Source organism: Lichenostomus cassidix, chromosome 3 (assembly GCF_008360975.1).
Source record: "Lichenostomus cassidix isolate B80296 chromosome 3, HeHo_3.0, whole genome shotgun sequence".
NCBI classification, from domain to species: domain Eukaryota; kingdom Metazoa; phylum Chordata; class Aves; order Passeriformes; family Meliphagidae; genus Lichenostomus; species Lichenostomus cassidix.
This window is the reverse complement of record NC_139483.1, coordinates 112,962,728-112,990,459: the sequence shown is the minus strand read 5'-3', so window position 1 is coordinate 112,990,459 and position 27,732 is coordinate 112,962,728. Positions and strand designations below refer to the sequence as shown.

Here is a 27,732-nt window from a genome sequence, read left to right as displayed (position 1 = left end):
GTTCAAAAGTCATTTTTACATCCTTGTGCTTGTGTAGTTCTGTTTTGTGGAGGGGTTCCGGGGTCTTTGCAGAAGGTCTTCTTCACTGACCTTCTCTCCATCCAAAGGCCAGAACAACAAATTTGTTTTTTTGCCAGCGTGGAAGTTCCAGAGTATCACAGTCCTTTGTTTGGCAAACACAATGAATGTTAAGTCAATAGACATATTGTGTGGTGAGCTCTTTCTAACAAGTTATTTTTCAACTTCTGATTCCCTTGTATCAGACACGCCTCTTCAGCTACAAGGTATCGCTCCCATATGTCCGAGCCGCGGAGCGATCACTGCCGCGGGACTCGGGGCGTCTCGGGGGGACCAGCGGCGTCGCTCCTCCAAACCGGGGTCCGGGGAACGTCCGTCTGGCCGTGACCGCGCAAAACAGGGCGGGATTGGCCGCTCCAACCGGCGGGGCCGCGTTCATGGGAGGAGGTAATCCCCCACTGCTGGCCTCTGAGTTCATTCTGGGGACTCCAAAGCCTCTGTCCTCGGCGACAATGACGACCCGGGCACAAGATGGAACGGGCTCGGCGCCGTTCTGCCGCCCTCCCGCCTGGGACTGAAGTACAGAAGACAGCTCAGCGGCACTTGAGCAGCCCTTCGGGTGGGGGTGCAGGAGAAGGGGCTGAGGTAACCCCCAGATCCCCCCAGCAGGTGACACCCATCGCGTCCAGCAGAGCACAGGAGTTGTGCCCTTACCACCTCACTCCGGCTGAGTCTGCTTTGAGTTAACTCCCTTCCCAGTGCTGAGGGCACGCTGAGCCTTGAGAATGATCTGTGGGGGAGAACAGAGACCACCCCCGACCCCTGCCGCTCTGGGGGTTGCTCGGGTTCCTGCCCTGCGCCCACGACTTTCCCTGGAGATGTTCCTGGATTACAGAAAAGGTGACGCAGAGGAGAATGGTTCCTACAATACAGCAGATTGCGTCCTGCGTACGCTGCGATCACCTTGCGCTGAGCAAGCAGGTGTGTTCGAGTAGCTAAACCAGTAACGAAACTTGTAGCATATACCGGGTCAGAGCGTTCCTGTAGAGATCCACTGCAGATCTATTATTAACCAAAAAGATCAGGGGAGAGCGCGAACGCAGTCCCCCACTACCACAAATTATGCAGTCGAGTTTCCCGCATTTGGGGAAATCGCAGGGGTCAGCACACCCGGAGTGCAAGGGATGAGCCTCGCCCTGGGAAAACCACCTGCCTGATCATGGTGTCTCCCCTGCCAGGTAAGTATGAGTTCCCAAACCCCGCACCCACACACCCCAGCCGCCGCACGCCTACACAACACACGGTCACTCCGCCGCGCCCGCCGCACCGACCCAGCCCCGCGCTGCGCCTCCATCCGCACCTTCCGCCCCGCGCAGCATCCGCGGACGCGCGAGAGCAGCGGCGGCTTTGGGCGAGCTGTGTCCCGAGATTCGGCGCGGTGCTGTCAGATTTGCATGGCTAAGCTCCTCCCCACCCCTCCCCGTTGCCCCGGGAGCTGCCGCCTCCAGCCCGGCCCCGGGAATCGTCCTGCCGCCTCCGCTCTTTGCCGCTGGCACCGAGTCCCGGGGAACTGGAACGCCAAAAACTGCCGTCCCAACCGCAGACTCGTTCCCCATGCACGGCGCCAGTTCACACACCAAAGAGAGCGATTTCTGGTTTTATTCCAGCTAGTGCAGAGTGTGCAGATGGTGGTTACCTCACTGTTCTTCACTCCCCAAGCATCACAGCTGCACAACATTTTTACATTTGAGCAGACAAAGGCACAGGGGTTCCTTGGGTGATGGTTACAGAACTCTTTCATTAATTAGCACCCAAACCCCTCTGTCGTGGTTTGACACTGGCCAAAAACCAGCCCTCAAAAAAAGCCGCTCACTCACTCACTCACTCACTCACTCACCCTCCCCTGCTACAGAGGAGAGCAAAAATCCTGGGCAGAGGAGACAAAAATTTAACGAAATGTTCATGAGGTAAGGACCAGGAGAAAACACTCCAAGGGCAAAATAGGCTCAACTTAGAGGTACAAAGTGAGTTCATTACTTACAAAATCAGAGGAGGATAATGAGAAGTAAAATAAGCCCTTAAAAACATCTTTTTTCACTCCCAACTTCTCCATCCTTCCCACCGATGGTGCTGGGAGACAGAGCATGGGGCTTTTGGTCAGTTTATCACCCGAAGTTGTCTTCCACTTGGCTCAGGGAGAGAAGTTGTTCCCCAGTGAGACCATGGGGTGTCTTCCACAAGACAGAGTTCTCTGTGTACCTCTCCAGTGTGGGTCCATCTCGTGAGCAGCAGTCTTCCCAAAACTGCTGTGGCATGGGTCACTTGTCCATGGAGTGCAGACTTTCAAGGACAGTCTGTTCCAGCCTGGAAGCAGGACCCCCTCTCTCCACTGGGCCTCCCACCAGATCACAGCCTCCTCCAGGCATCCACCCACTCCCATATGGGCACCTCCCCACGGGCTGTGGGTGATCTCTACATCCCCTGTGGTCCCCATGGGCTGCAGGAGCACAGTGGCTTCACCATGGTCATCATCAAGGCTTGTAGAGTAATCTCAGCCCTGGTGCCTGGAGCACCTCCTTCCCCTCCTTCTCCACTGACCTTGGTGTCTCCACGTTGTTTTCTTCACATGTTTTCACATCCTCCTCTTCTCTAGCTGGAATTAAAACTGAGCCCCCACCTTTGTTTTGATTTTCTTCTTAAATATGTTATCACAGAGGCATTACCATCACTTCTAATTGGCACAGCCTTGGCCAGTGGCATGTCCATCTTCGGAGCCATTGGGGATTGGCTCTACCAGACGTGGTGGAAGCTTGCAGTAGCTTCTCACAGAAGCCACCTCTGTGGCCCCTCTGCCACCAAAAACTAGGCCATGCAAAACCAACACACCATCTGTGCTGAGTGGATCTCCCTTCCAACACAGATCACTCCACAGGCACAACTCTTCCCTCCCTTTGGGTCGGGTTCTGCTCTGAATAAGCAGCCAATGGGTCAGTGGTCATGATCTCCCACTGCCGGAATTACCTTTTCCCCAGGTACTGCCCAGTCCTGCTGGTGACCCTCCTGGTGCCTCTCGTGCGAACAGTCCATTCTTCTTGGGCTTCTCTTTTCCTCAAGACAAAAGATTAGCCAGGTGTACGCCATTCACAGTAGAATTAGTCACAAGTGTCTGTCTGCACGTACTAATGAACAGCTAAAAAAAATGGCAAAGTTTGATTCAAATCTCAAGTGTCTCAATATCGTTTCCCCCTTCGAGTTGGACTTTCCCATTCAAAGGCAAAGACAAGGTGACTCTGTTCACCCACAGGGATACAAGAGAAGATGTCTTTCACATCTAACACCACAAAGTCCATGTTGGTCTCTGGGATTGGGGCGAGAAGGGTGTTGGGATTTGGGACAACCAGAGGAACATCAGCAGTCTGGGCATTAGGTTCCTGTAGCTCTTGCACTAGTCTATCCCGGTGATTTAGGCTTTTCCTCTGGGAGGTTTGGAGTGGAACATTTGAATTGGCAATAACCCAAACTCTAAAGAAGAGCCCATTAAGGTTTCCAATCCTCGTTGAGTCTCTCATTTTATTGGGTTGGATCTCTTCTTACCAGTTGGACTGCTGGTTTCTGTTCAGCTTTTACCAGACTCACGTTTCTTCCTCGTTCCAGGATTCCCGAAGCCCAAACCAGTGGTATGAGTGACCTAAAACTTTACTAGGCATTTCCTCTCCTGCAGGTTTCCCTGGGTGAATGGGCAGAGCTGCACTTTCCATCCGTTTTCCAGAGGAATATGCAAGAGGGCAGAGCCCTTAGAGAAAGTGAATTGTGTATTTAACTTGCATGGCAGATCCTGCCTGAGCAATGGCAAAGGACACTCGGGCATGTGGAGAAAGTGATGGGGTCATTTTGTGTTCCCAGTCGTGAATTCCATGGGTTGTAAGATGGTCTGAGGGATTTCCTGTGCCTGAGGGATTTCCTGCCTTGAGGGATTTCCTCCCATTGCAGCAACAACAATGCCTTTCGTTTTACTCAAAGGTGCCTTACAGCCAGTAACTATGGAACAAGATGTTCCAGTATCCACTAGAAAATCCATTGTTCCATTGCCCAGCTTAACTGGAATCAAAGGATTGGCCAGGGAAATAATAGGAGATGCCTCTGGTCCCCTTCAGTCCAACAGAATTTCTGCATCTTCTGATTTTCCCTCCTGTCCATGCTCAGACACTCTTTTCACAGTGCCTGTCCTGTCTGCGACCTGCAGCCTAATGCTTTTGGAAGAGCAATAATCCCCACTCATGACGTCTTCCCCAAAATGCACCTTGCCCTCTGCCTCTTCCCTGTCCCTGACAACAGATTTGGCAATTTCTTTTGGCTCTTCTACTTCTTGCCAGCATTACAGGCATCACTTGGGAAATAACCCCTCTCTCTGCTCCTTGTGTCTTCCGGAGGTTCTTTCCTGTACCTGGCACCGACTGCCAGCAAACATCCTGTTGAACAGCACCCTGCTTCATTCCCTTGCTGGGTGTCGATCCCTTCGGGATCTGAATCCATGCATTTGGAAGGATCCGGATCCCCGCGGGAGGAGCGGCGGGCAGTCCGCCTTGCCGCCAGGGGGCACTGCGCAGAGGGCGCGAGAGGAGGCGGTGCAGGGAGGGGCGTGTCCATGCAAATCAGCGCGGGGAGCGCGCGGTGCCTTGTGGGTGAGGGGCGTGTCCATGCAAATCTGACAGCACCGCGCCGAATCGCGGGACACAGCTCGCCCAAAGCCGCCGCTGCTCTCGCGCGTCCGCGGATGCTGCGCGGGGCGGAAGGTGCGGATGGAGGCGCAGCGCGGGGCTGGGTCGGTGCGGCGGGCGCGGCGGAGTGACCGTGTGTTGTGTAGGCGTGCGGCGGCTGGGGTGTGTGGGTGCGGGGTGTGTGGAGTCATACTTACCTGGCAGGGGAGACACCATGATCAGGCAGGTGGTTTTCCCAGGGCGAGGCTCATCCCTTGCACTCCGGGTGTGCTGACCCCTGCGATTTCCCCAAATGCGGGAAACTCGACTGCATAATTTGTGGTAGTGGGGGACTGCGTTCGCGCTCTCCCCTGGTCTTTTTGGTTAACAATAGAATCAATACCGCGGAACAAGCCTGGAGGTATGCATTTTGCTGTGTTCCATTCTACCCCAATCCCGTATTAATGCAGCTGATTTTGAAGCCTGAGACCAACCTGTGGAATTACGCAATATTCCCCACCCTGCCGAATCCTGCCCAAACCAAGGCAGAAGCTGGGGTCAGGGCCTCTATAGAAACTGTGCACCCGAACTCATCTCTACCCTCCTCACACGCAGTGGTCTCAGAGCCTCCACCTGGATCCACTCCATCTTCCTACCTCCTGCCGAGGGTCTGCCAGCACGGAGGAACCCCCAGCCCAGGAAGCAGGTCCAAGACGCTGCAGTGACCCCCAGCACGGGCAGGACGCAGTGTTACCACACGAGTTTATTTAAATAAAACCGAACACAGATGCAGCGTTGCGACCAGAGTGATGGACCAGACAAGCGATGCGACAAGGACATGGCAGCTGGGGCGGGTGGATGCTGCGAGCCCTCGCAGTGACCATCCCAGTCCCAGCTCCATGGGGGCCACGGGCGAGAAGAGAGGGCCGCTGCCATTCCCACACCGCGGTGAGGACAGGCTCCCTCTCCGGGACCCCTGTGGCTGCAGGTGCCCCTGCTGCCATGGCTGCACTGGGCTGGGGTTTCCTTTTCATCTTCCCAGGAACCTGAACCAACATCTCTCTCCTCCGTTCCGTGGCCTCCCACTCCAACAGGCCGCCAGGCCGGCACCCACTCCGCCATGGCGGACCTGGATCCACGGGGGTCCCAGCAGGGTGAGCAGTACACGGCACCCCAGGCCAATCCCCAAGGACTCGATGTTCCTTCTCACTCTCACCGTGGGCAGGCAGGATGCCAGGGTGGATGCGGCACTCGCTCGCACCAGGGGGACAACAGAAATAAATATGGGGAGGGGGTGGCACGGGCCAGGCCCCGGCATGGGGCCAGAGCCCGTCCCCAGCCCCAGCCCCCAGCACAGCCGCGCTCCTCGCCCAAGGGATGTCGGCTGGTTATGGAGACAGTGGGTTCCCCCTGGAGCTGCCGGAGACCGCGATGGCGTGTGACAGTGCAGGGCGAGGCACGGGCTCAGACCTCGAATGTCTATGGTGGGGGGCGGCGCAGGGGGCGCGGGCACGGGCCGGGGCTAGTACTCGTCCTGATCCTCTGGCGGCTGCTCCTCCAGCTCGTCGTCCTCTGGTGGGGCAAAGCCCTCCTGGGAGGAAGCACGGCAGTCATCAGGGGTGGCACAGGTGGGCTCACCAACCTCCCCCTGGCATGGCATGAGCACTTTGGCAAAGCCCAACCCCCTGCCGGCACCCCATAGAGTGAACAAGGCTGAGAGCAACCAGGGGAAAGGGAGTCCCTCCCCTCCCAGGGAAGTCCAGAAAGCAGGATAGGGACATGGTTTCCAGGGGTGTCCCAAGGTGCCTGACCCTCACCTCCGTGGCATAGAGGACGCTGATGATGCCGGTGATGATGGGGCTGTTCTCGTTCTCATGCTCCTGGCAGATGAGCTCAATGTCCCGCAGTTTGCTGAAGTAGAAATCCCGCTCCTTCTCCAGCCCGTCCACTGTCAGCTTCAGGTCCATCAGCTGCAGGAGAGGGAAACGGCTGAAGCCTTCAGCCAACCCCACTCCCACAGTGTGCCCCAGCCCCTTTGCAGGGAACCCCTACCTGGCTGAAGCCTTCAGTTGCCCCCAACCCCGCGGTGCCCCCGGGACTCCCTACCTGCTGGTTGAGCTCCAGGATCTGCGCGTCAGCCTCCGTGCCGCCATTGCGGGTGGCGGGTGAGTTTTTCCGTAGGATGCCGCTGGGCACGTTGCCGAGGCGGGCTGGGTTCGGGGTGTTCTTGGGGCCAGTGGGGGAGGTTCTCTGGGGGACTTGACAGCACACGGGGACCAATGGGTTAATGCCGGCCGGGAGGGCTGCCAGCAGGGACCCCTCCCCTGCATTGTGGGGGGGAACAGCAGTGGGCAGCAAGGACAGGCAGAAACCCCGTGCAGAGCCACAGCTTCAGGCTCTCCCACATTCAGCCTCCCTCCCTTGCCTCAGTTTCCCCTGGCCAATCTTGCCCCCAGTCCTGCAAGGGTGCTCATGGCTTGTTTGGGGCTTGGCATGGGGTCTGAGGATGTCCCAGACCTTGACAGCTTCCATGGGGAAAGCACAGGGAGCCACCAATGTCCATGGTGACACAGCATGGGGGGATGGCAGCCAGGGGAGTCTGGGGGGACCAACCACCCCCAGCCCCGGCTGAGCAGGCAGATGGAGGCAGCCGAGATCCCCGCTCCTCCGCTGTGTCGGTGTCCCTTCAGACCCGCCCGGTCCCCCCGGTCACAGGCAGGCAGACAGCAGAGCGGGGTGCAGGCAGGGGTTCGGGGGAGCGCCTGGCCATGGCCAGCGCGCCATGGGGTGCAGAGGGCGGGGGGCAGCGCTCGCCAGGGGGTCCCAGACATTACCTGCAGTGCCAATGGGTTTCTTGGGTTTGTTGTAGATGTGATCACCTGGGTTAGGGGGGGGCGCGACGTCCTGGCCCTGCCGCGCCAGCAGCGGGTTGTACTCCTTCCCATCGTAGTTGGCGTCAAAGAACTTCTTGAACCACTGGATGAACTCAAAGTTGTCCTGGAACTTGCCCTTCACCAGCCGCTCCACCGCGATGATCTAGGGCACACGGAGGGCCCGGTGGGGCAGCGCTCCCAGCGTGGCCCCCAGCACAGCAGGGACACTGGCACGGCGGGGACACTGGCACAGGAAAGCACAGACCCCAGCGGAGTAGCCTCCCAAAGTGCAGACCCTGCTGTCCCCATGGACCTACTTTGTCCACTCCCATCTTCTTGAAGGCAGCCTGCAGCACCTTGAAGTTGTGGATGTATTCGTGCTCCAGCTTGGCCTGAAACTTCACCTTCCGCAGGTGCACACAGCCGGGGAACAGCATGTCCATGAACTGGCAATAGGCAGCCCCTGTGCCAGGCCCATGCCATGGTCAGGGGGGCTGGGGGCACCCCAACAACACCCCCCATGTCTCCTGCAGCACCCCCAAGCCCACCTGAGCAGAGCTGCTCAATCTTGGTGTAGTTGAGCTGAAGAGAGTCATTGACCCAGGCCAGCATGTCATGGCGGCTCAGATTCTCGCTGGTCACCGATGTCGAGTACACATTGACGGCCATGCCCCAGCTGCTGAGAGACAGGGGTCACACCAGCGCCCCAGGGCACCCCAACCCCACACCAGGAGTACCAGGACCCAGGGCATCCATCCCACCCACACTCTGACACGGGGGGGCACAGGGACCCAGGGCACCCACCCAATCATGCTCCAGCACCAAGGGACAGCAGTGCCAGGTTGCCATGGTGCAACCCGTGGGACGCCCCCCTCCAGCTGCACCCCAGGGTATGGCAGGGAGGTGTGGGCACCCCCAGACGCCCCGTGGTGGCCCACCAAGCCAGGTGGATGCCTGTGCTGAACAGGTGTACCCAGAGGAGCCAGGTTTGGGGTATTGCTGGGAGCAAAACACAGATGCAATGCAGGATGTGGCTCACAGGGAAGGGGTCCCAGGGGACACATGCACTGCTGAAGGGATGCAGGCACTGCCGAGGGCACTGCCCCTGTGCTGGGGGGCTGCTGCTGCCCTGTGTGAGCCCACGGGGCTCCTGGGGGCCAGTGCCCATAAGCAGCTTAGGGCCCCCCCCTCCGGCCCCCGGTGCTGCCTAATCTGCTGGGGCCAGGATCGGGATCGGGGTCCATTAGAGCAGGGCTTAGAGGGGCAACATCTGCCGGCAGGCGGCCTGTGCCCAGATGGCAGGGGGCTCCAGGACCCCCTGGCTGTAGTCCCAGCGTGGCAGAGCACAGGAAGCCCCACCACACAGTGGGGGTCACTGAGCCCCAGATCTCACCGTCCCCCACCAAATGCTTTAGTGCAGCAGCTGACAAGCAGGTCCCTGTCGTGCTGCCCCTTCCCGGGAGTGGGGGTCTCGGTGCCCCTGTGGCCCCCCCGCACAGCAGCGGCGGCAGCGGCGGCGTTAATCCGCTTCTCTCCCCGGCGAGGGGGGCTGCGGGGCCCGGGCCAGCTGCCAGGCGGGGGCTTGGGGGAGGGCAGCCCCCCTCGCCCCCCTCCCGTGCCACAGTCCGGGGGAATGAGGGGGGGCACTGCCAGCGCACATCTGCGCCCTGGGGATGCAGTAGTGGGGGCCTGCAGGGCGCTGCCACCCCGGGATGCTGTCACCCCCCGGTGCCCGTTTGGCGGGGAGAAAGGTCCCGGTGGCCGCAGTCCCCTCACTCTCGGGCACAGCACCACGGTGACTCAGCACCGGCGATGTCGCACGGCTGCGGCCACTTGAACCCTACCGGCAGCTGAGCCGCTCCTTTCCCCGCCGCGGCCGGGACCCCCGGGACCGCCGTCCCACCCCGCCGTGTTAGCGCACTCAGCCGCGGGGGGGGTTGGTATTTTTAGCCACCGCCGCAGCAGCTGGAACAGAGGCCCCCGCGCCGCCGCCACCCCCGGCACGGCGAGGTGGGCACCGACCCGCTCCCGGCACGGGAACGAGACAAAGCCCGTCCCGCGCCTGTTTCGCGGCATCGCGCCAGTGGGGCGCAGGCAGGGGACCCCCAGGGCTCTCCCCATCTTTCCCCCCCTTTGGCTCCGGCAGCGGAGCTGAGTCATGCGCGGCGCTGAGCCAGAGCCACGCGCACTGCGGTGCCGCGGCTGCCGGGAACCGCCGCGCTGGGGCAGGGGGCTGCAGCGGGGGCGTGGGGCAGCGGGGGAGTGGGGCAGGAGCTGCCCGCCCGCCCCGGCGAGGGGCCGCTGACACCCCCCTGCCATCGCCGGCCCTTCCCCAAATAACCGGGGCAGCTGCCGGCAGAGCCGGAGCAGGACCCCACCACGAGCCGTGGGGCCACGTCGCGCCCTGGTTGGGCGGGGGGATGCTCGTGGGACCCGGCAGAGACGCCCAGGGCTCTCCGGCACCCTGCCTCTGGGACACTCGTGGGGGACGGGGCAGGGACCCCCAAATCCCACGCCGGGATGAATTGGGGTGTCACCCTGCCAGCTGGACCTGGACTCCCGCACACGCCGGCACACGTGAGAGCCCGGGGGAGAACCCTGACACGCGGGGAGCACCCTGATCCACACGGAGAACCCTGACAGGCGGAGAGAACCCCGATCCCGCCGGGAGCACCTTGACCCACCGGGAGAACCCTGACCCCGCCAGGCACCGGCATGTCCTGATCGTGGAGCGGGGACGCGCGGTGCCACCCAGCCCGTCCCCACCCTCCCAAACGCCCTCCAAGCCCCCGGCGCAGCGCCGAGCACGCCCCGGTGTAATGACAGGGCAGCCAGGGCCTGCGGCATCCTCCGACCCACTGCCGCCCCGACGCCGGGTGATGGACGCGCCTAGGGCCGGGAGCCTCCGGCCCAGCCGGTTTGCCGCCGGCTCTTGCCAAAAAAACTAATGAAAATAAGAATTCAGCTCTGATTCCCGGCAGGCCATAAGGAGAGGGGTTGTTGCCGGGCGCCCGGCCAGGCGGGGGACGCTTACCGCTGCATTTTAATTGTCCGGCCCGGAGCTGCTAATCACGGCCCGACGGCGACCGAAACCCCGGGCGTGCGTCCGTGCCCGTCCCGCGGCGCTGCCGGGGCGCACGCAGAGGTCGTCCGGGCCCGGTCCCACGCTGCAGCCCCCCCGGCCGCTCTGCCCAAACAAACGGGAGCAGAGTGAGGCCGTGAGGTGCCAGCGCGGCGGCCGAGGGCGGCACCGACGGCGGGCACCGGGAGCTGAGCAGCCCGTCGGTGCCGGCCCAGCAGCACCGCGGTGCCGGTGCGAACTGGGCTGCTGCGACTGGCGGGTTCTATTTTGGGAGCCGTCCCGGTGGCTTCTCAAGTGACAAACACGCGAGGGGGGTGGCAGACAGCCCGGCGGGGGCCGACCGCCGTGTGGAGCCGCCACGGGGCTGCCGGGGATCTGGCAGCGGGCACGGTGGCCCGGGTGCTATCGGAGTGGCCACTCGCCCACGTCCCCCCCGGGTGCCTCCCAGCGCCACTTCCCCCCACCCCGAGCAGAGCATCCCCGTGCCACAGCCCGCGTTGCGGTGGGCACAGGTGGGTTTGCCGGGCGCGGGCAGCCCCCAGCTTCGCTCCGTCTCCCTCCCCAGCTCCGTACCGGCTCCAGCCCCAGCCCCCTTCCCTGTTTCCCGGCGGCAGTGCCCGTCCCGGCCCGCGGCGAGGCAAATCGGCCGTTCACGCACCGGGAGCTGGCGGCTCCCGACGGCGATGCTCGGGCTCAGAGTGGGTGCCCGACCGCCCAAATCCCCCCGCCCCGCTCGGCTCCCGCTAACCTAAATAACTCGGTAGAGCGGCGGGAGCATGTGCAGAGCGGAGCCCTCCCCCCTGCTCCTGAAATATTAATGCCGCGGGATGAGCTGAGCTGGGAGAGCCGGGGTGGGTGGGGGACACGCTCGCATCCCCGGGCGGGACAGCGTGCCTGTGCCACGCCGCCGGGCAGGGCTGTCCCCAGAGTGTCCCCACACGCGTGACGGGAGGTATCGTAAGGGCACACGACACCTCCGGGACGCCGATCACCCTGCGGGGTCTCAGAGGGGCCGGGTCCGTGTGCCCCGACCGCGGCGGGGGCACCCGCTCGGGAAGATCGGCGGGAGACGGGACTGGATGTCCTGGGAATGGCGGGGGAGCACAGGCCCCATCCCGACACGCACACGTCAGCGACACTGTCACCTTACCGGTGACACCACCGTACCGGTGACACCGCCGCCGCCGTGCCGCCATGAGTCCAAGGACCGAGAGCGCGTCACGCTCGGTGTGTCACGGTGACAGCCACCTGCCGCTCTGGACTGCCACGGCAGCATTCCAGGAGCGTCACCCACACCGGCACCCGCGGGACGGGACCGGCGACAGACACCGAGCGGCGGTGGCCCGGGCTCCGCAGGACCCCCGGAGATTGGAGGTCTCCGGATGCTGCCCGGGCCCCGGCGATAGCCGGTACCGGCGGCGATGCCCGGGCAGGTGCTGCGCGGTGCCGGTGCGGAGACTACAGCTCTCGGCGTGCCGAACCGCTGCCGCGCCGTGCGTACCGGCGCCGTGCCATGCCGGGGCCGTTCCGTACCGTGCCACGGTCCCGCGGGAGCCGCAGCCGGGACGCAGCAGCGGCCGCCGCTGAGTCAGGCCGGGCCTCGCCGCCACCGGCCCGGCGGGACCGCTCGGCCTCGCCGCTCAGCCCCTGACCCGTTCGCGGCGCGGCTCCAACCGCTCCATCCCCGGCGTTACCGGACGAACCGCCCCTCCTCTCACCTCCGGACACTTCATCTCCGGAGGCCCCTCGGCCCTCCGTCCTCGCTTCTCCAGCCCCGTTCTCGGCCCGGCCCCGCCACTCCATCCCCGAAGGCCCCGCGGCCCCGGCGGCCGGTCCTGCCGGGCCGCGGCGGCCGGTGCGCGGATGCGGGTGATGTCGGCAGCGCTGCCCGCTCCCTTCCCGGCCCCCTGGGCGGTCCCGCCGCACTCACCACTCGGCCGCGGCCGCCGCCGCTCTACTCCCCCCGCTTCCCTCCGCCGCTCCGGGACCGGACCGGGACCGGGCCGGAACCGTACGGACCGACCGCGCCTGCGCCGCCCCCCCGCGGGAGGTGCCAACCGCCCCGCCCCGCCCCCGATGCCATGGCAACGGGCACGACCACGCCCCCTCTGAGCGCAGAAAATGAACTGGCCCCGCCCCCTCCCACAATGGCAACTCTCTGGACACGCCCCTCCTTGCTGCCATGGCAACGGCCTGGTCACGCCCCCTCCCGCCATGGCAACTGACATGGCCGACCCCCTGTCGCCATGGCAACGAGCCCGACCAGCGCCCTCTGGTGTCTGGCGGCGGCATCTGCACCGCCGGTAGCTCTCGGGGACCCCTCGGGAACCCCCCGAAAACACCCCCGGGACAACCCCCAGACCCCTCGGGAACCCCCCGAAAACACCCCCGGGACAACCCCCAGACCCCTCGGGAACCCCCCGAAAACATCCCCGGGACAACCCCCAGACCCCTCGGGAACCCCCCGAAAACACCCCCGGGACAACCCCCAGACCCCTCGGGACCCCGACAGCCCCAGGACAACCCCCAGACCCCTCGGGAACCCCAAAACATCCCGGGACAATCCCCAGACCCTCAGGGAACGCCCCGAAAACACCCCGGGACACCCCCAGACCCCTCGGGAACCTCCCGAAAACACCCCCGAGACAACCCCCAGACCCCTCAGGAACCCCCGAAAACACCCCGGGACAACCCCCAGACCTCAGGAACCCCGAAAACACCCAGGGACAACCCCAGACCCCTCAGGAACCCCCGAAAACACCCGGGACAATCCCCAGACCCCTCAGGGACCCCCTAAAACACCCCCGGGACAATCCCCAGACCCTCGAGGAACCTCCCGAAAACACCCCCGAGACCCCCAGACCCCTCGAGAACCCCAGCTTACACCCGGGACAACCCCCAGACCCCTCGGGAACCCCCCGAAAACACCCCCGGGACAACCCCCAGACCCCTCGGGAACCCTCCCCGGGACCATTCCGTGACCCCTCAAGACTCTTCCTGGGGAGCCCCCACCCAGAGTCTCCCAGACCCCCCCGGGATCCCTCTGGAACCTCTTTAGGACCCCTTCGGGATTCTCTAAAGCTTCCCTTGGGACCTCCTCGGACCCCCAAGCACTCCTGGGACCATTACTGGGGCCCTCTCTGGGACTCCCCAGGGACCCTCTCGCGATCCACTCGGGACCCTCGGGTGCCACTGTGAGCTCTCTTTCAGAGCACCCAAGCGCCCTCTGGACCTTCTGGAGCCCCTGATTATCCTGAGTCGTGTGGGACCCTCCCTGTCACCTGGGGACACCCAGAGCCCTTGTGACACATGTAAGAAACCCCAGAGGCTGTCCAAGACCCCCAAGATCCCCCCTGCAGTCCCCCTGCACCCACCTGTCTGTGTCTGTGCATCTGAGCAGCAGATGGACCTGTGGTGACAGGGCCAGCTCTGTGTCCCCACTCCTGGTACCATGTCCGCACACATGTTCCACTTGTGTCCACATGCATGTCCCCATGTTCCCACGTGTGTCCCCTTGTGTTCCCACGCCTCCATGCCTGCCCCGACTCACGTTCTACCTGTGTCCCCATGTCCCCACCTGTCTGCCTGTGTCCCCACGTGTCTCCTCTGTGTCTCTCTGTTGCCCCCATGTCCCCTCTGTGTCCCCGTGTCAGGGCTCTTTCTGCTCCCAGCACCCTCCTGGACCCTGGTCACCTCCAGGGCTATGGCCGTGGGGTCCCTAATCCTGACCCCAATCCCAAACTCCCATCCCAGACCCCCTTGGACCCCCGGCCCTGAAACAGGTGCAGGCTGGGCGCTGTGAACGGTCTTTAATGAGCAAACAACGGACGGCAGGTTCCTAAATTGGCCGTGTGGGACCACCCAGGGGGACACGGGACCCCCCACCGGGCACCCACGGCCCCCAAACACCTACAGGGACCTACAGGGGGGAGGGCACAGGGGGCACAGGGGACATGGGGGGTGAGGAAGGGGCAAGGGGCTGGGGCTCCCCTCAATAGCACCAGGGGGAGAGGGACTCCTTGGGGGGGCCACGCACACACGGACCCCCATTGGCACCGGGAGCAGTGCTGGGGACCCTGGCAGCTGAGGGGGGACCTGCCAGGGCCTGACACAGGTGTCAGAGGGATGGGACACTGGGACACACGTGTGCAGGTGTGCCGACACCTGCCGAGGGGTTCACCTGTGCACAGGTGTGTGCAAACACCTCGCTGGGCCCGTGCAGGTGGGACACACGTGTGACACAGGTGTGTGCCATGGACACCTCGCTGGGCCCGTGCAGGTGGGACACACGTGTGACACAGGTGTGTGCCATGGACACCTCGCTGGGCCCGTGCAGGTGGGACACAGGTGTGTGACACCACTCACTGCTGGGGTGGCGGAGATCAAGGGGGGAAGGAAGGGGGGTGTGGGGCTGGGGAGGTGCAGGGAGAGGGATGGGGGTGCAGGGAGAGAGTGGGCCTTTGAGGGGAGGCAGTAATGGGGGTGAAGGGGTGCTGGCTGGTGACTGGGATCAGGAATGGAGATCGGGTAAGGGGGAGAAGAGATGGGAATGGGGGTCTGGGGGGCCAGAGATGGATGGGGGTGCAGGGATGGGGGGATGGAGATGGAGGTGAGAGGATGCTGATGAAGATGGGGAGAACAGCAGTGGGGATGGGGGTGCAGGGATGGTGATGGGGCTCAGGGATGGGGAGATGGTGATGGAGTGGGACAGGAATGGGGATCAGGCGTGGTGGTGTGGGTTAGGGATGGGGCTCAGGGATGGGGGCAGGCTGGGGCAGAAAGGGGGGGTCCCTGCGTCTCCCCTACGCTAGTGACACAAACCACTTCAGAGTATTTCCACGTGATGCACAAACAAGTCAAAAATTCACTGATCCAAACCCAACGTGCAAACAGAAAAGGGCCGGGGGGGCACCCGCTGCCCCCGGCCCTCCGCGGCCCCCGGCCCCCGCGCACGGCCCCGCCGCCGGCACGGCCCCGCCGGCAGCACGGAGGCCAGGCAGGGCCCCGCAGCGAGGGGAGCCCCGCTGGAGCCGGGGTCCGGGGGCGCTGGGGGCGGCGCCTGGTCCTCAGTTGGGGGACAGGTCCCCGGCTCTACCAGATGCCGCTCGACCGGCCCCCGGGGGGAGCGAGAATCCGGGCCGAGGCTCGTTTTGGAACGTGGTCATCGATCTGAGAACCTGCCGGACACACGGATGGGCAGCACGCGTCAGGGTGGGGGTAGGGGGGCACAGCCCCGTGACCCCCCTGGCACCCCAGCGCCACCAGCACGGCTGGGACAGCAGGGGCTCTGTGTCCCCCTGGCACTGCTGGGACGGTGGGAGCTCCGTGTCCCCCCAGTGCTGCCCCGGCTGTGCCGCACACGGGGAGCACTGACCAGAGCCTCGGGCAGCCCCGGCCTTGCGCCAGCACTGACGTTTGGGATCCCCAAGTCCCCACATCCTGCCCCCGGGGGTCAGCGTGGCCCCGGTCCCGCCGGAGCACTGAGCAGGTGCTGGCCGGCATGGAGCACCACAGAGGCCACCAGCCTGGCACGGCGCGGTGAGGAGGGGCTGCCCGAGTGTGGCATGCAGCTCCATTTATCCCTAAGCAGAGCCCCTAGTTGCCACAGACCCCTGGACCCTCCCTTGCTGACACAGACCCCCAGCCCGCCCCAAACCCCCAGCCAGTGCAGCCACACGACGGACGGAGCTCGGAGGGATGGGCGAGGGCTGGGGAGCTGCAGATCCGACCGTGGGGGCAACTCCCTGCTCTGCCATGGCCCCCTGCCCAGGAGGAGGGCTGCGCCTTGAGGCGGCGGATGTGAGGGTGGTTGTGACACTTTGGGAGGGCAGTGGGAACGCCCTGCTGGGGTGATGGGGACAGCCTGGAGAAGGGGATGACAGGACAGCCCTAGGGGAAGGATGCCAGGACAGCCTGCGGTGGCAGTGGGCACGATGGGGACACTCTGGGGGGCCAAGTGCCCGGCTGGTGCCAGAAGCCACCAGATGCAGGGCTGCCGGCGAGCCCCGGGGGTGGCCCGAGGCCAGAGTGCCAGGCCCCTCTCTGCGGCCCCGCTCTTACCGGAGAGGCTGAAGCTGGACTCGTGGAGGTCCCTCATGCCCCCGTGTCGTGTGGCCGGCCGGGTGGGAGTATCGGCCAGGGGCGTCCCCGTCTCTTTTTTCCCGGCATGCACAACCACGGCCACGTCCCCCAGGTACGGGGTGCGATCCACACCCCGCAGCTTCAAACTCTGCCGGGAGCGAGAGAGAGAGCGGAGAGAGCATCAGCACCCGCCGGGCAGGGGCTGCGGGCGCGCTGCCAGCGGGATGAGGGATGCCAGAGCCCTGCAGCGGGGGGCGGATCGGCCGGGTGTGGTGCGGAGCGAAGGGGTCGGGGCATGCTGGGGCTGGGGAGGGGCTGGGGCTGGGGAGGGGGCACTCGGCGGGATGCTGGGCAGGCTGTGGGACTTTTGGTGCAAAACAATGCCAGGAGCAAGAGCTGGGGGAGGTGGGTGACCCTGGCAGAGCAGCCCCTCGCCCCATCCCCCCGGCGATGCCAAACCAAGACAAACCAAGCCGAGCCAAGCAAAGCCAAGCAAAGCCAAACCAAGCCAAGTCCATGCGATGCCCTGTGCTCCCCCAGCCACACACAGCTCCAGTACAAGCGTCCCAGTGCTGGCCATCATCTGCCTGTGACGGTGCCAGGACCCCCGGCTGTCCCCTTCCCTTGCAGCATCAGCATCACACCGATCCCCCAGCCCATCCTCTACAGCCACAGCACAGGGGCACAGGGGGTCCCCAGTGACAGGGACTGACAGAGCTCCTGGGTATCACTGCAGGGCAGCCCCGGCCACACGTGTCCCTGTGCCAGTGCATGTGGGGCCACTGTGAGCTGTGGGGCTGCCTTGGGAGACCCGACAAAGGGCAGAACCTGAACGGGGGGCACGGGAGGCCCCGATGCTCACACACACCTTGAAATGGCCACGGGCCACACATGTTTTGAGACAATTGTCCTCTCACACTGCCAGCATGCTTGCAAGGACCCAGGAGAGGCTTCTGTGTCATACACCAGCCCACAGGGCCCCCCTGTCCCCTGCACAAGGCACACAGTGCTCCAGCCACATGCTATAGCATGGCATGGCACTGGCCTGGCACAGACCCTCCTATGGTGCTGCTGGGAGCACCACAGCCACTGCCCCCTTGTCCCTTTCAGCAGCCAGCACGGTGCAGCCCTGTCCCAACCCGTGGCATCACCACAACCACGGCACTGCTCTGGCACGGCCATGGCACAGCCCCAGCACAGCCCTCATCACCCCCATACCTTCTCCCGCTGCACCAGCTTCTTGTAGGCGATGTCTGGGAAGGAGCGGAGCGGGCAGAACTTGCCGGTGCCCTCGGCGCACATGAAGACGCCGTTCTCGTAGACCACACGGCCACGGCTGATGGTGACCAGGGGCACCCCGTGGCACCGCATGTTCTCGTACAGGTTGATGTCCCCACCCTGCACCTGGGTGCTGGCAGAGATGGTCCTGGGCAGGGGGATGGGGCGGTCAGTGGGAGCTGGGGGCACAGGGAGCTCTTTCCCAGCCCCCTGCCATGGGCTGCACCTACTTGGTGGCCTCGGGGTCCCAGACCACAACATCAGCATCGGCCCCAGGAATGATCCGGCCCTTGCGGGGGTACAGGTTGTGGATCTTGGCAGCGTTGGAGCTGGTCACGGCCACAAAGCGGTTCTCATCCATCTTACCCCCCACCTGCCACCAGAGTGGGGGTGAGGATATGCTGGGCTGTGTCTCTCCCTGTCCCCCAAGTCCCCCAGACACCCTGGGGGTGCTGCAGGGACTGGGATTGTCACCAGAACCCACCGGGGTGCTCTGTGGAGCACCTTGCCCAACGCCCTCTTGCCAGGGCACAAACACCCCAGGGGATGTCCCACTCCAACAGAGCCCCCAGCGCCAGCCCTGTGCCCAGGCCAGCAGTGCCATACCACGCCACGCTCCCAGATGATGTTCATGCGGTCCTGCACCCCACTGACACCGTGGGGGATCTTGGTGAAGTCCTCCTTGCCCATGGCCTTCTGCTTGGTGCTGAAGGGCCGGTGGTCCGAGGCCACGATGTTCAGCGTGTCGCTGTGGGGGAACAGAGCAGGGTGGGCATGGCTGGGCAGGGCTGCTCGGGGTGCCCAGGGAGTGCAGAACCCAGGGAAAGGAGCACCCCTGCCCTGGGGTGCCTGGGGAACAGGGCATCTACACCATGGGATGCCTGGAGTTCTTGGCATCCAGGGAGCAAGATGTCCAGGGAATGGGGCACCCAGGAAGCAGGGCACTCACACCACGGAGTGCCTGGAGAGCAGGGTGCCTGGAGAGCAGGGTCCCCAGGGAATGGAGCACCCATGCAGGGAGTGGGTGAGTGGGACACCCACAGCACAGGTGCTCAGTGAGTACTGGGGCAGTGCAGCACTCACAGAGTGCATCCCCAAGAGTGCACAGTGTCAGGGGAGTGAGGCACAGAGAGCCCAATGCCCATGCCATGGGGTACCCAGAGCAGGAGGCAACTCAATGGCACAGCTGGACAGCCTGGCACCCAGGGCAGGACACCTGGGTGTGCTGGACACCAGGATGCCCAGTGTGGCTGGCGAGAAGGGGGTGCCAGGGGCAGGGAGAGGTGCTCGGGGCAGGTCTCACTTGGCGAGCAGGCTCATGAGGTAGGCAGAGGTGTTGGTGTCGAGGCGCAGCGGCGGCACGGTGACATAGGCGGCGGCGTGGAACCAGTCCTGGTGGTAGTAGTGCAGCCCGGTGAGTGTGGCGTGCGCCGTGGTCGTCTCTGCGTACACCACCTTCCCTGCCGGGTGGAGGCACATGCGTGTGCAACAGGTGGGTGTGCGAGGGCAGGTGTGTGAGGAGCACGTGTGTGTGCACTGTCCGTGTCAGCATCCCCACGTTCCCATCAGGGCACGAGCCCTGTGTTCTGTGTGTTCTCACATGTGCGTCTCACGTGCTCACACGTGTGTCCCGCGTGTACGAGGAGAGCTGGGGGCTCAGGTGTGCACACCTGTGTGAGGTCACAGCCCCACAGGTACACATGTGTTCCTGTGCCCGTGTGTCTGTGGGTGCCCACGTGTCTCTCTGCACGTCCACAGCTCCACAATCCGTGTCCATATTCCTCCAAACCCAAAACCTCCCTGATGCCCATGCGTGTTGTGTGTTTCTATGGCCACACAGGTGCCCCTTGCCAACACACGTCTTGGGGAGGGCTGTCCCCACCCATGTCCCCTACCTTGCATCTTGGCAGCAGCGATGACATCCCCTGCGGACATGCTGGAGACGTTCACCAGGTACACAGGGCAGTGGGTCTGCAGAGAGGGGGTCAGTGGTGCTGTGTCCATGGCACCCCAGCTCCCTGAGGCACAGGGCTCCCCATGGCAGCACGATGCCCAACCCCAGCTGGGTGACGCTCAAGACCACTCACCCGGTTGGCGATGGTGATGACACGGTGCGTGGCCTCGGCTTCCAGCTGCAGAGAGAGCCGGTGGTCACACATGTGGCATGCAACAGTGGCACCAATGGGTAGGTGGGTGACATGAGGACGGGTGGTGGCAGCTACACAGATGTCCTGGAGCATCCCAGCCACGTCCCGTGTCACCACTGCAGTGACACGGTGAGACCTGCCATCACCTACCTCTTCAGGCCGGCTGATCTCGATGCCCTCTGGCCCCGTGATGCCCAGATCCAGAGCTTCCTTGGCTCCCTGGGGAATTTGGGGGGGTCAAGGGGGGGGGGTTCTGCTGCCCTCAGCTGGGTGCCCATTGCACCCCCCATGCCCCTGCCCTCACCTCGGCCACCAGCTCGCCGTTCTCGGCGTGGACGCGGGCGATGGCGCCGAAGTCGCGGCACGCGCGCAGGACCTGGTAGAGCTCGCTGTCCCGCAGCATGTACAGGTCCTTGTAGGTCATGAACATCTGGAAGGAGTTCACCCCCTTCTCCCGCACCAGCGTCTCCATCTCCGCCTTCACCTGTGCCAGGATGGGGGTCAGAGCGGGAGCTGCTCACCTCACTCCATGTCTGCCCACCACGGGGCAGGGACCGACATCCCCCTGAGGACACGGGATGTGGATTTGCTGCTAATTTTGGGAGTGACAGATGCTGGGGGGAACCAGAAGGGATTTTCTAGCCCCCAGGGGGTACCCACTCCATCCCTCTGCCCCTGCTCTGCTGGAAGGGGGGTCAGGACTGGGGTCTCCCTGCAGCACAGCCGGGAGCCAGGCCTGATCCCACTCCAGCAGCTTTGAGGGGATTGCAGGGGCTGAGTGTGCTGTGCGATGGCTTCTGGTCACCAGTCCTGCCCACCACCCCCATGGGGGTCATGTTGTGGGTTGGGGTCCTCTCGAGCTGGGACCACCAGCCCTGGGCACCCTGCTCCCCTGCATGGAGCAGCAGCAGCACCTTCCCTGCCCCAGTGAGGGGCTCAGCCCCGCGGGGACCCCTTGCCCCGGGGGGACCCCTGAGCCCCTGCCCCGCTGAGCCCGGCTCAGGGCAGCTCAAAAGGCAGCCTGGGGGCTCAGCCCACCCCCCAAGCAGCTAATGGGATCAGCGGGGCAGGGAATTAGCCCCAGCAGCTGCTCCCGGAGCCGTGCCAGACTCACCTTGGGCGCCCACCAGGTGATGCCCATGTGCAGGGCGTAGTCGCAGCACACCTTGGGGTCTGCCAGGCTGCGGCACTTCTCGTAGGCGTCCAGCAGCGACGTCTCCTTGTCGGGCAGGACGTGGCCGATGATCATTGTTGTGCCCCCCACCAGCGCTGCCTGCGGGGCACAGGGGCCGCGATGGGGGGGTCAGGATTTATCCCCCCCTTCTGGCACCGATCCTGCTCAGCCGTGAGCCAGGTGAGCTCCCAGGTGCCAGGGGTGTTTGGGCAGGTGGGGGCCCTGGGTGCAGGCAGGCATCCCTGCATGCCCCTAGCCCTACCGATGGCTGCCCATTTGCAGCAGCACATCTGGGTGTGTGACACATCTGGAGAGCCCCATCCTGCCGCCACCAGCACACCCACCGACCCCCAGCCCCAACCGCTGGATTTGGGGTGCTGGGGGACCCAGAAGCCCCCCTGGCACAGAGCCCCATGTGTGCTGGGGCCGCGGGCAGCCCCCCCGCCACGGCAGCGTGGGCGGCAGTGCAGGCGCGGTGGCACTGCTGGTGTCCCCAGCTCACCCTGCCCTGCTAATCCCCAAAGCTCCTTTGCCCATCGGCCCTCGCGGGAGGTGCCAGCGCAGTACCACGAGGCGGGTGACAGTGACAGGGAGCAGGCCTGGCGTGGGGCACCCGTGGGCATCACACTGACCCCTTCCCTCCAGCACACTGCCGAGCCCCCTGCCCAGGAACATTGGGCACCCCGGGGACAGGCACGGCCAGCGCTGGCCTGGCACAATGGCTGCTCTGTGCGGGCACTGGGGACAGCGGGACAAGCTGCAGGGACAATCCTGTGCTGGCCCCTTGACACTCCCAGGCAGCAACACTCAATACACAGTGCCACCAGTACAGAGAGGGCAGAGGGTCCCCGAGCTGGCACAGGGTGCCACGGCCCCGGCATGGGAGGAGGGTTCTGACAGCAGGGGACGTGATGGATGGGGACGTGGGGACAGGCAGTGCAATGCCACAATGCTCCTGTGGAGCTGATGCTGCTGAGATGCCCACAGTGCTGGGGCGAAGAACTGCCTGCACCAACCTGCACCCCCAAGGAGCCCCCTGAGTGGGGAGCAGACCCCATACGGGGGCTCAGGCTGAGGGGGGTACCTTGGTGCCATGGTAGAAGTCATCAACACAGGTGGCATTCATGAAGGTCTGGTGGAAGTGGGTGCTGGTGTCGATGCCGCCCGGGATGACGAGCTTGCCAGTGGCATCGATGACCTTGGCCCCGCCGGGGATCATCAGCTCACGCCCCACTTGCTGGATGATGCCATTCTCAATGTAGACATCAGCCTCGAGGGTGCAGTCATCGTTCACCACCTTCCCCCCCTTGATGAGGATCCGCATGGTGGCCGCGTTGGCCATCATGGTGCTGCAGAGAAGAGGCGGCACCGGGGTGACCACTAGGAGCCCCAGGGTTGGGGGTCACTCCACTGCCCACCCTCCCCGGAGGTGCCCCGCTGAGGGCAGGGCTCAGCCCCGCGGCTGCGCATCCTCCACGGGCCATGTCGATGGATTATCCCAGGAAATCCGCGCAGAGGAGGGGCCCTGGCAGAGCTGGGGGCTGCCTCCCTGCCAAGAGCCCCGCTCTGGTGACTCCAGGCTGCACCCCAGCCTGTGCCACCCACCCTGCAGACCCAGCACTCGGAGCAGGGCTGCCACCCTCCACGGCCATAGCCACGTGTGCCATGGGGACACTGCTGGGCATCCCCACAAGGTGACAGCACCCACACCCAGGGCAGGCTGCCCTCCTTGTCCCTGTTAGTGACCAGGACTGGCATGGAAAGCACCAGGGCTGGCATCGCTCACTGGAATCTCTGCCCACAGCCCCTCTGGTCTCTGCCAGAGACCCCCACACTGCCTCAGCACTGCCTGAGCCCCCAGCAGCGAGGGGCATCCCCAGACAAGATCAATAAGTCATTTGGTGAAGGTCAAACACCATCGACCCATCAGCAGGGACGGCACATGCTGGCTGTGTCCACCCGGGTGGGCTGGGACCCCAGCAGAACCCCCAAGCCAGAGACCTCACTGCAGAGACCCAAGTAGAGACCCCTGCCTCACTGTCCCCACTGCAGGGACCACCAGGGTCCCTCCACCAGACAGAGCCCAAAGCACCCACGTGGCCAGTGCAGCAGAGTGGCATTGCTGACACGATGCTGGCACTGAGCTGTGCTGTGGCAATGGCCCCTGCTGCCCACCCAGCTCCCGTGACCCCTGACCCTTGGATGGGCACACAGGGACCAGCACTGAGCCACGGGCAAAGGACGCTGCTGGTGGGGACATGGACCTTGTGGTAGGGGGTGGCCAGTGCCACCATAGCCCTGCTGTTGCTTCAGGTGGCTGCTGGGACAGGGGCACTGCTCTGAAAGGACTGTCCTGAGCTGTGCCAGGGACTTCCAGTGCCCATCCCAACACCTGCTGGGCAGCAAATGGTTTCTCGGGCACCAGAGCTGGCTGTGAGGCTCTGGGCTTTGCTAACAGCTGGGCATTCCCAGAGCCACGGGCCAGAGCTGCCGGCAGTGGGGGCAAGTGGCTGCTTGTCCCCCCCACTGTGGGACCACCACTGCACTGGGGGGCACCGGTAGCCCTTCCCTGGCTGGCTCTTGCCCCAGGGCTGCACAGTGGCTGCCATGGGTGATCCCGGTGCCAGCTGGCGCCTTGTCCTGATGCTCTCTCCACAGCACAGAGGAGCAGGAGCAGCTGCTGGGGTCCTGCAGGAGGCCCCCCTCGGGAATGTCACTGGCATGCACAGCTGTGTCACTGCTGAGAAACCCCCCAAGGGACTGAGGTGGGGTGGCAGTGACCTCGTGCAGTGTGCCAGGCCACTGTGGCACACTGGGCAGTGGCACCCCAGTGGTCCTGTCCCCACTGCTGCCCCCCAGCTCTGCCTCAGGCACAGGGGGAAGCTGCTGCCCCATGGGAGGGCTGGGCTGAGGGGCATTTGTACCCACAGCTACACTGTCAGGGATCAGGGGGATGACAGGAACAAGGGGGACAACCCCAGCCAAGGACTGAGTCCCCACGCCAGTCAGGGCCCACCATGACTGACATCAGGGACAAGACATGAGGGCAGAGATTCACCTTGGTGGGGCAAGGCCAGAGAGGATGAGCTGGTGTCCACAGTGCCACCATGGTGCCCACAGTGCCACCATGAGCCCCTGGGACCCCTGAGCAGGGCTGGGCCAGGCAGGAGATGCAGGAGGGGGTGCAGGGGGGAGGTGGCACAGCGCAGAGGGGGTGGGGGGGAGGCAGCACTTCACATCCCGAGATGAAAGCGGGCTGTGGTGATGGATGGATCTGGAGCACAGAGCACTCGACTGCCAGCGGTGCTGCAGCACCGTGGGACCCCCGACATGGGGGAAACGGGGCAGAGGGGGCTGCCGTGGGTGGGCAGGAGGGGGGCAGGCACAGCAGAAGGGGCATGGGGCTGGCAAGGGGACAGGGCATCGCTGGGGGCACAGGCGTGGGCTGCCCACCATGCACAGAGAAGAGCTGGCAGCTCCCCATGATGCCCATGGCCTTGGCCACCACGGAGCCACCCACGCTGCTGCCATCACGCTGCCCTCGTGCCACTGTTGAAGGCACCTTTCCCACCCCCTCCCCGCAGAACCATCAGCTACCCCCTGCAATGCCTGTGGCAGAGCCCTGATGTCCCCATGCCACCAGCCCCATGCCCAGCACCGGATGTCCACAGTGGCTTGTCTGGCACACCAGTGCCCCCAGTTCAGCCTCACTGCCCCCAGATCACACCCAGTGCTCCCACTCAGTGTCCCCCCAGCTCACACCAGTGACCCCAGCACACTCCCCCAGCTCACACCAGTGACCCCGACTCAGACCGAGCATCCCCAGCCCGGGCCACAGTGGCACCATCCCTGGTGGCACCGGGGCCCTTGCCCGTGCCCCAGCCAGCTGCTGCAGCGTGGTGGCACAGCCAGCATCAGCCGCTGTGGCCATGCTGGCGCGGTGGCCGAAGGCTTCTGCCAGACAACAGGATCCCGGGCAGGGCAAAAACGCAGCGTCAGCGCCGGGGGGGCTACCAGAATCCCGGGGACCCCCGCCCACCCCGCGCCGCAGACCCCCGGCTCGGCCACCTCGGCAGGCGGTGGCGGCGGCGCCGCTTCCCGGCACACAAAGCGGGGTGACCATTCGTGGGGCTCGCAGCCCCCCCAGCCCCGCCGGCTGCCGCGGCGGCCCCCGGCCGCGGGGACAGCTGTGAGCCCGGCAGGACAAAGGGACCCTTTCCCCGGCGGGGCTGCCAGGGGCACCTGTTGGGGTCGGGGCGGCTGCCGGGCCCAGCCTTTGTGCCGGGGCTGCCGCATTGTGCGGCGCGGAGAGGCTGGGGGCCCCTCGCCGCCCCCCGCTTTTGTCTGCGCCGGCGAGCCCCCGGCACCCACCCTGTCCGCGCCCACCCTGCACCCAGCCCGCCAGCGGGGACCCCCCTTTGTCAGGCTGGGCTGGGCGACCGTCACTCCGCTGATACCGACCCGCGACCACCGCCTGTCCCCGGCCAGAGGCGGCAGCTGGGTGGGCATCGCTCTCCGCCCCGGCGGGGGGGTTACACCACCAGGGACCCCCAGCTCTGCCCCTGCCCTGTCCCCGTTACGTGCACGGCCAGGCTGGTGTCGGTGTCTCTCTGCCGGGGTCCCACCGAGCGCCCCCCCGACCATGACGAGATGCGGTGGCACCGAGCCACCGCCCCGGGAAGGACCAGGAGACCCGCGGGGGCCGCGATCGGCGGGCGAAGGGCCAAGGATGCTCCATCAGAGCCGCCGCCGCCAAGCCCGGGATGCAGCGGGCGGGCGGACGGTCCTTGTCCCCGCGGGCACCTTGGCTCGGCCCGGCCCAGCCCGGGCACGGCGCGACCACGCCCGAGCGAGCGCGGGGCGCTGCGGAGGGTCCCGGGGAAGGCTCCGGGGACGCGGCGGGTCCCATCCCCGCTCCCAGGTCCCCGTCACCCCCCGGCGCTGACCCCCGGGTCATTGCGGCAGGAGGCCGGAGCGGCGGTCACCGAAACGGGGATGCTGCCGGACAGCGGGGCCGGGCCGGGCCGGGCCGGGGGGTCCCTGGCGGAGAGTCGGGCCGTCCCCCGGTGCAGGGCGCTGGGCTGGGTGTGGGCCGGGCCCGGGCGAGGCGCGGGGGCGGTGCCGCTGCGGTGGGTCCCGGAGCGCGGTGCGGGGGTCTCCGTGCGGGGTCCGGAGGCGCGGGGGGTCCTGCCCTCGCCGGCCCGGGGCGGCTCCGCAGACAAAGCCCGGGGCCGGCCAGCACAAAGGATGCTCCGAGCCGGGGCGGGGCCGCCCGGGAGACCCGGCGGAACAATGAGCCAGGCCCGGCGGGACCCCCGCCGCCCCTCGCCCCCCGCGCCCCCGCCGCCCCGGGGTCTCCGCTCCGCCGCGCCCCGCGCACCTGCTGCTCCGCTTTCGATCGCGACAGGGCGCCGACGAGGGAGCCGGGCTCTCTCGGGGAGGAGCACCCGTCCTCGGCGTCACACCCCGCCGAGGCGAACCCCTCGCGCTGTCGCGACACCATCGCCCTGTCGCGACAGGTGAGTCGCCATAGGTGGGCGGCGGCCACACAGAGCTTTTCTGCCCGGCGATACCCCGCGAAGCACCCGGGGCGGGGATGGCGAGGCACTCCCCTCCATCCTCGCCCGTCGATTCACTCGCGCCCGTCGAGACACACGCACCTGTCGCGATTGTCCAACCCGTCGCGATAACGAGCCAGGTCCCGCCGGTGCGGGAAAGGCAAAGCCGAGCCCAGCCCGGCTCAGCCCCCTCGGCCCCGCTGTGCCCTTCCCGGCCCCGCCCGGCCCCGCCGGTACCTCCCGCTCCCGGTGCCGCTCCCGGTGCCGCTCCGGCCGCGATCGCCTCTCACCCGAACCTGCGCTCTGGGGGCGGAGCCAGCGCAGCCCGGACCAATCGCCGCCCGCCCTGGCGGCCGGAGGCGGGGCTGAGCCCCCAGCAGGGTGGGCTGCGCGCGGCATGACTGACAGGCCGAGGGGGCGTGGCCAGATGCCCGTGCCCCGCCCCCCTCCACCTGCACGCGCCGTTGCCGTAGTGACGGAGCGCGCGCGGAGACCCCGGTGACCCCTGGGACCCCCGGGAACGCCCCGGGAATGCCCTCGGGAAGCCCCCTCGGGACTCCGCCCGGCCCCCGCCCGCAGCACCCTCCCGTCCCTCCCCGGCAGCCCCCCAGCTCCCTCCCCCATGGCACCCGGGGGTCCCTCGTGGCTCCCCCGACACCCCCAGAGGATGCCATTGCTCCCCCATGGCCACCCGTGACATCCCCATAAGCTCCTTCCAGCACAGCCCAGGAAAAGGCAGTGCCCAGTACAGTCCAGTAAATGCACTGGACATGTAAGTGTCCTGTAAATGTACTGGCCATGGAAATGTCAAGTAAATGCACAAA

At 65.3% G+C, this 27,732-nt stretch overlaps 2 protein-coding genes, 1 long non-coding RNA gene and 2 other non-coding genes across 12 annotated transcripts; 2 read left to right on the top strand and 3 right to left on the bottom strand.

Annotated features, from left to right (window-relative positions):
* Positions 1 to 1,077: 1,077 nt before the first annotated feature.
* On the top strand, positions 1,078 to 5,738 carry LOC146440561 (uncharacterized). Its single transcript, XR_014851196.1, has 2 exons — positions 1,078 to 4,811; positions 5,331 to 5,738. It is a non-coding gene; the product is annotated as an uncharacterized LOC146440561 (long non-coding RNA).
* LOC146440563 (U1 spliceosomal RNA) lies at positions 1,101 to 1,264 on the bottom strand. Its single transcript, XR_014851445.1, has one exon. It is a non-coding gene; the product is annotated as a U1 spliceosomal RNA (small nuclear RNA).
* On the top strand, positions 4,926 to 5,089 carry LOC146440562 (U1 spliceosomal RNA). Its single transcript, XR_014851438.1, has one exon. It is a non-coding gene; the product is annotated as a U1 spliceosomal RNA (small nuclear RNA).
* Positions 5,461 to 12,735, bottom strand: MAPRE3 (microtubule associated protein RP/EB family member 3). 5 transcript variants are annotated; one of them, XM_085057300.1, is made up of 7 exons: positions 12,601 to 12,735; positions 8,137 to 8,264; positions 7,906 to 8,051; positions 7,550 to 7,751; positions 6,822 to 6,973; positions 6,533 to 6,685; positions 5,461 to 6,306 (listed from the first exon to the last, which is right to left on the bottom strand). In XM_085057300.1, exons 2-7 carry the CDS (start codon positions 8,255 to 8,257, stop codon positions 6,238 to 6,240), a joined length of 843 nt encoding a protein of 280 aa, XP_084913426.1. In that variant the 5' UTR covers positions 8,258 to 8,264; positions 12,601 to 12,735; the 3' UTR covers positions 5,461 to 6,237. The 5 variants fall into 5 exon arrangements, with proteins under 5 accessions (XP_084913426.1, XP_084913428.1, XP_084913427.1 ...); XM_085057302.1 differs by having other exon boundaries at positions 8,137 to 8,267; positions 12,601 to 12,709; XM_085057301.1 differs by lacking the exon at positions 12,601 to 12,735 and adding an exon at positions 10,623 to 10,936 and having other exon boundaries at positions 7,595 to 7,751; positions 8,137 to 8,267.
* A 2,768-nt stretch (positions 12,736 to 15,503) lies between these two features.
* Positions 15,504 to 27,240, bottom strand: DPYSL5 (dihydropyrimidinase like 5). Of its 4 annotated transcripts, none has more exons than XM_085057294.1 (13): positions 27,146 to 27,240; positions 22,435 to 22,699; positions 21,291 to 21,449; positions 20,481 to 20,660; positions 20,327 to 20,395; positions 20,117 to 20,161; positions 19,925 to 20,000; positions 19,333 to 19,489; positions 18,636 to 18,777; positions 18,260 to 18,402; positions 17,970 to 18,177; positions 16,731 to 16,899; positions 15,504 to 15,847 (listed from the first exon to the last, which is right to left on the bottom strand). In XM_085057294.1, exons 2-13 carry the CDS (start codon positions 22,693 to 22,695, stop codon positions 15,762 to 15,764), a joined length of 1,695 nt encoding a protein of 564 aa, XP_084913420.1. In that variant the 5' UTR covers positions 22,696 to 22,699; positions 27,146 to 27,240; the 3' UTR covers positions 15,504 to 15,761. The 4 variants fall into 4 exon arrangements, with proteins under 4 accessions (XP_084913420.1, XP_084913421.1, XP_084913422.1 ...); XM_085057295.1 differs by lacking the exon at positions 27,146 to 27,240 and adding an exon at positions 27,011 to 27,033; XM_085057296.1 differs by lacking the exon at positions 27,146 to 27,240 and adding an exon at positions 26,731 to 26,806.
* Between the last annotated feature and the right edge of the window lie 492 nt (positions 27,241 to 27,732).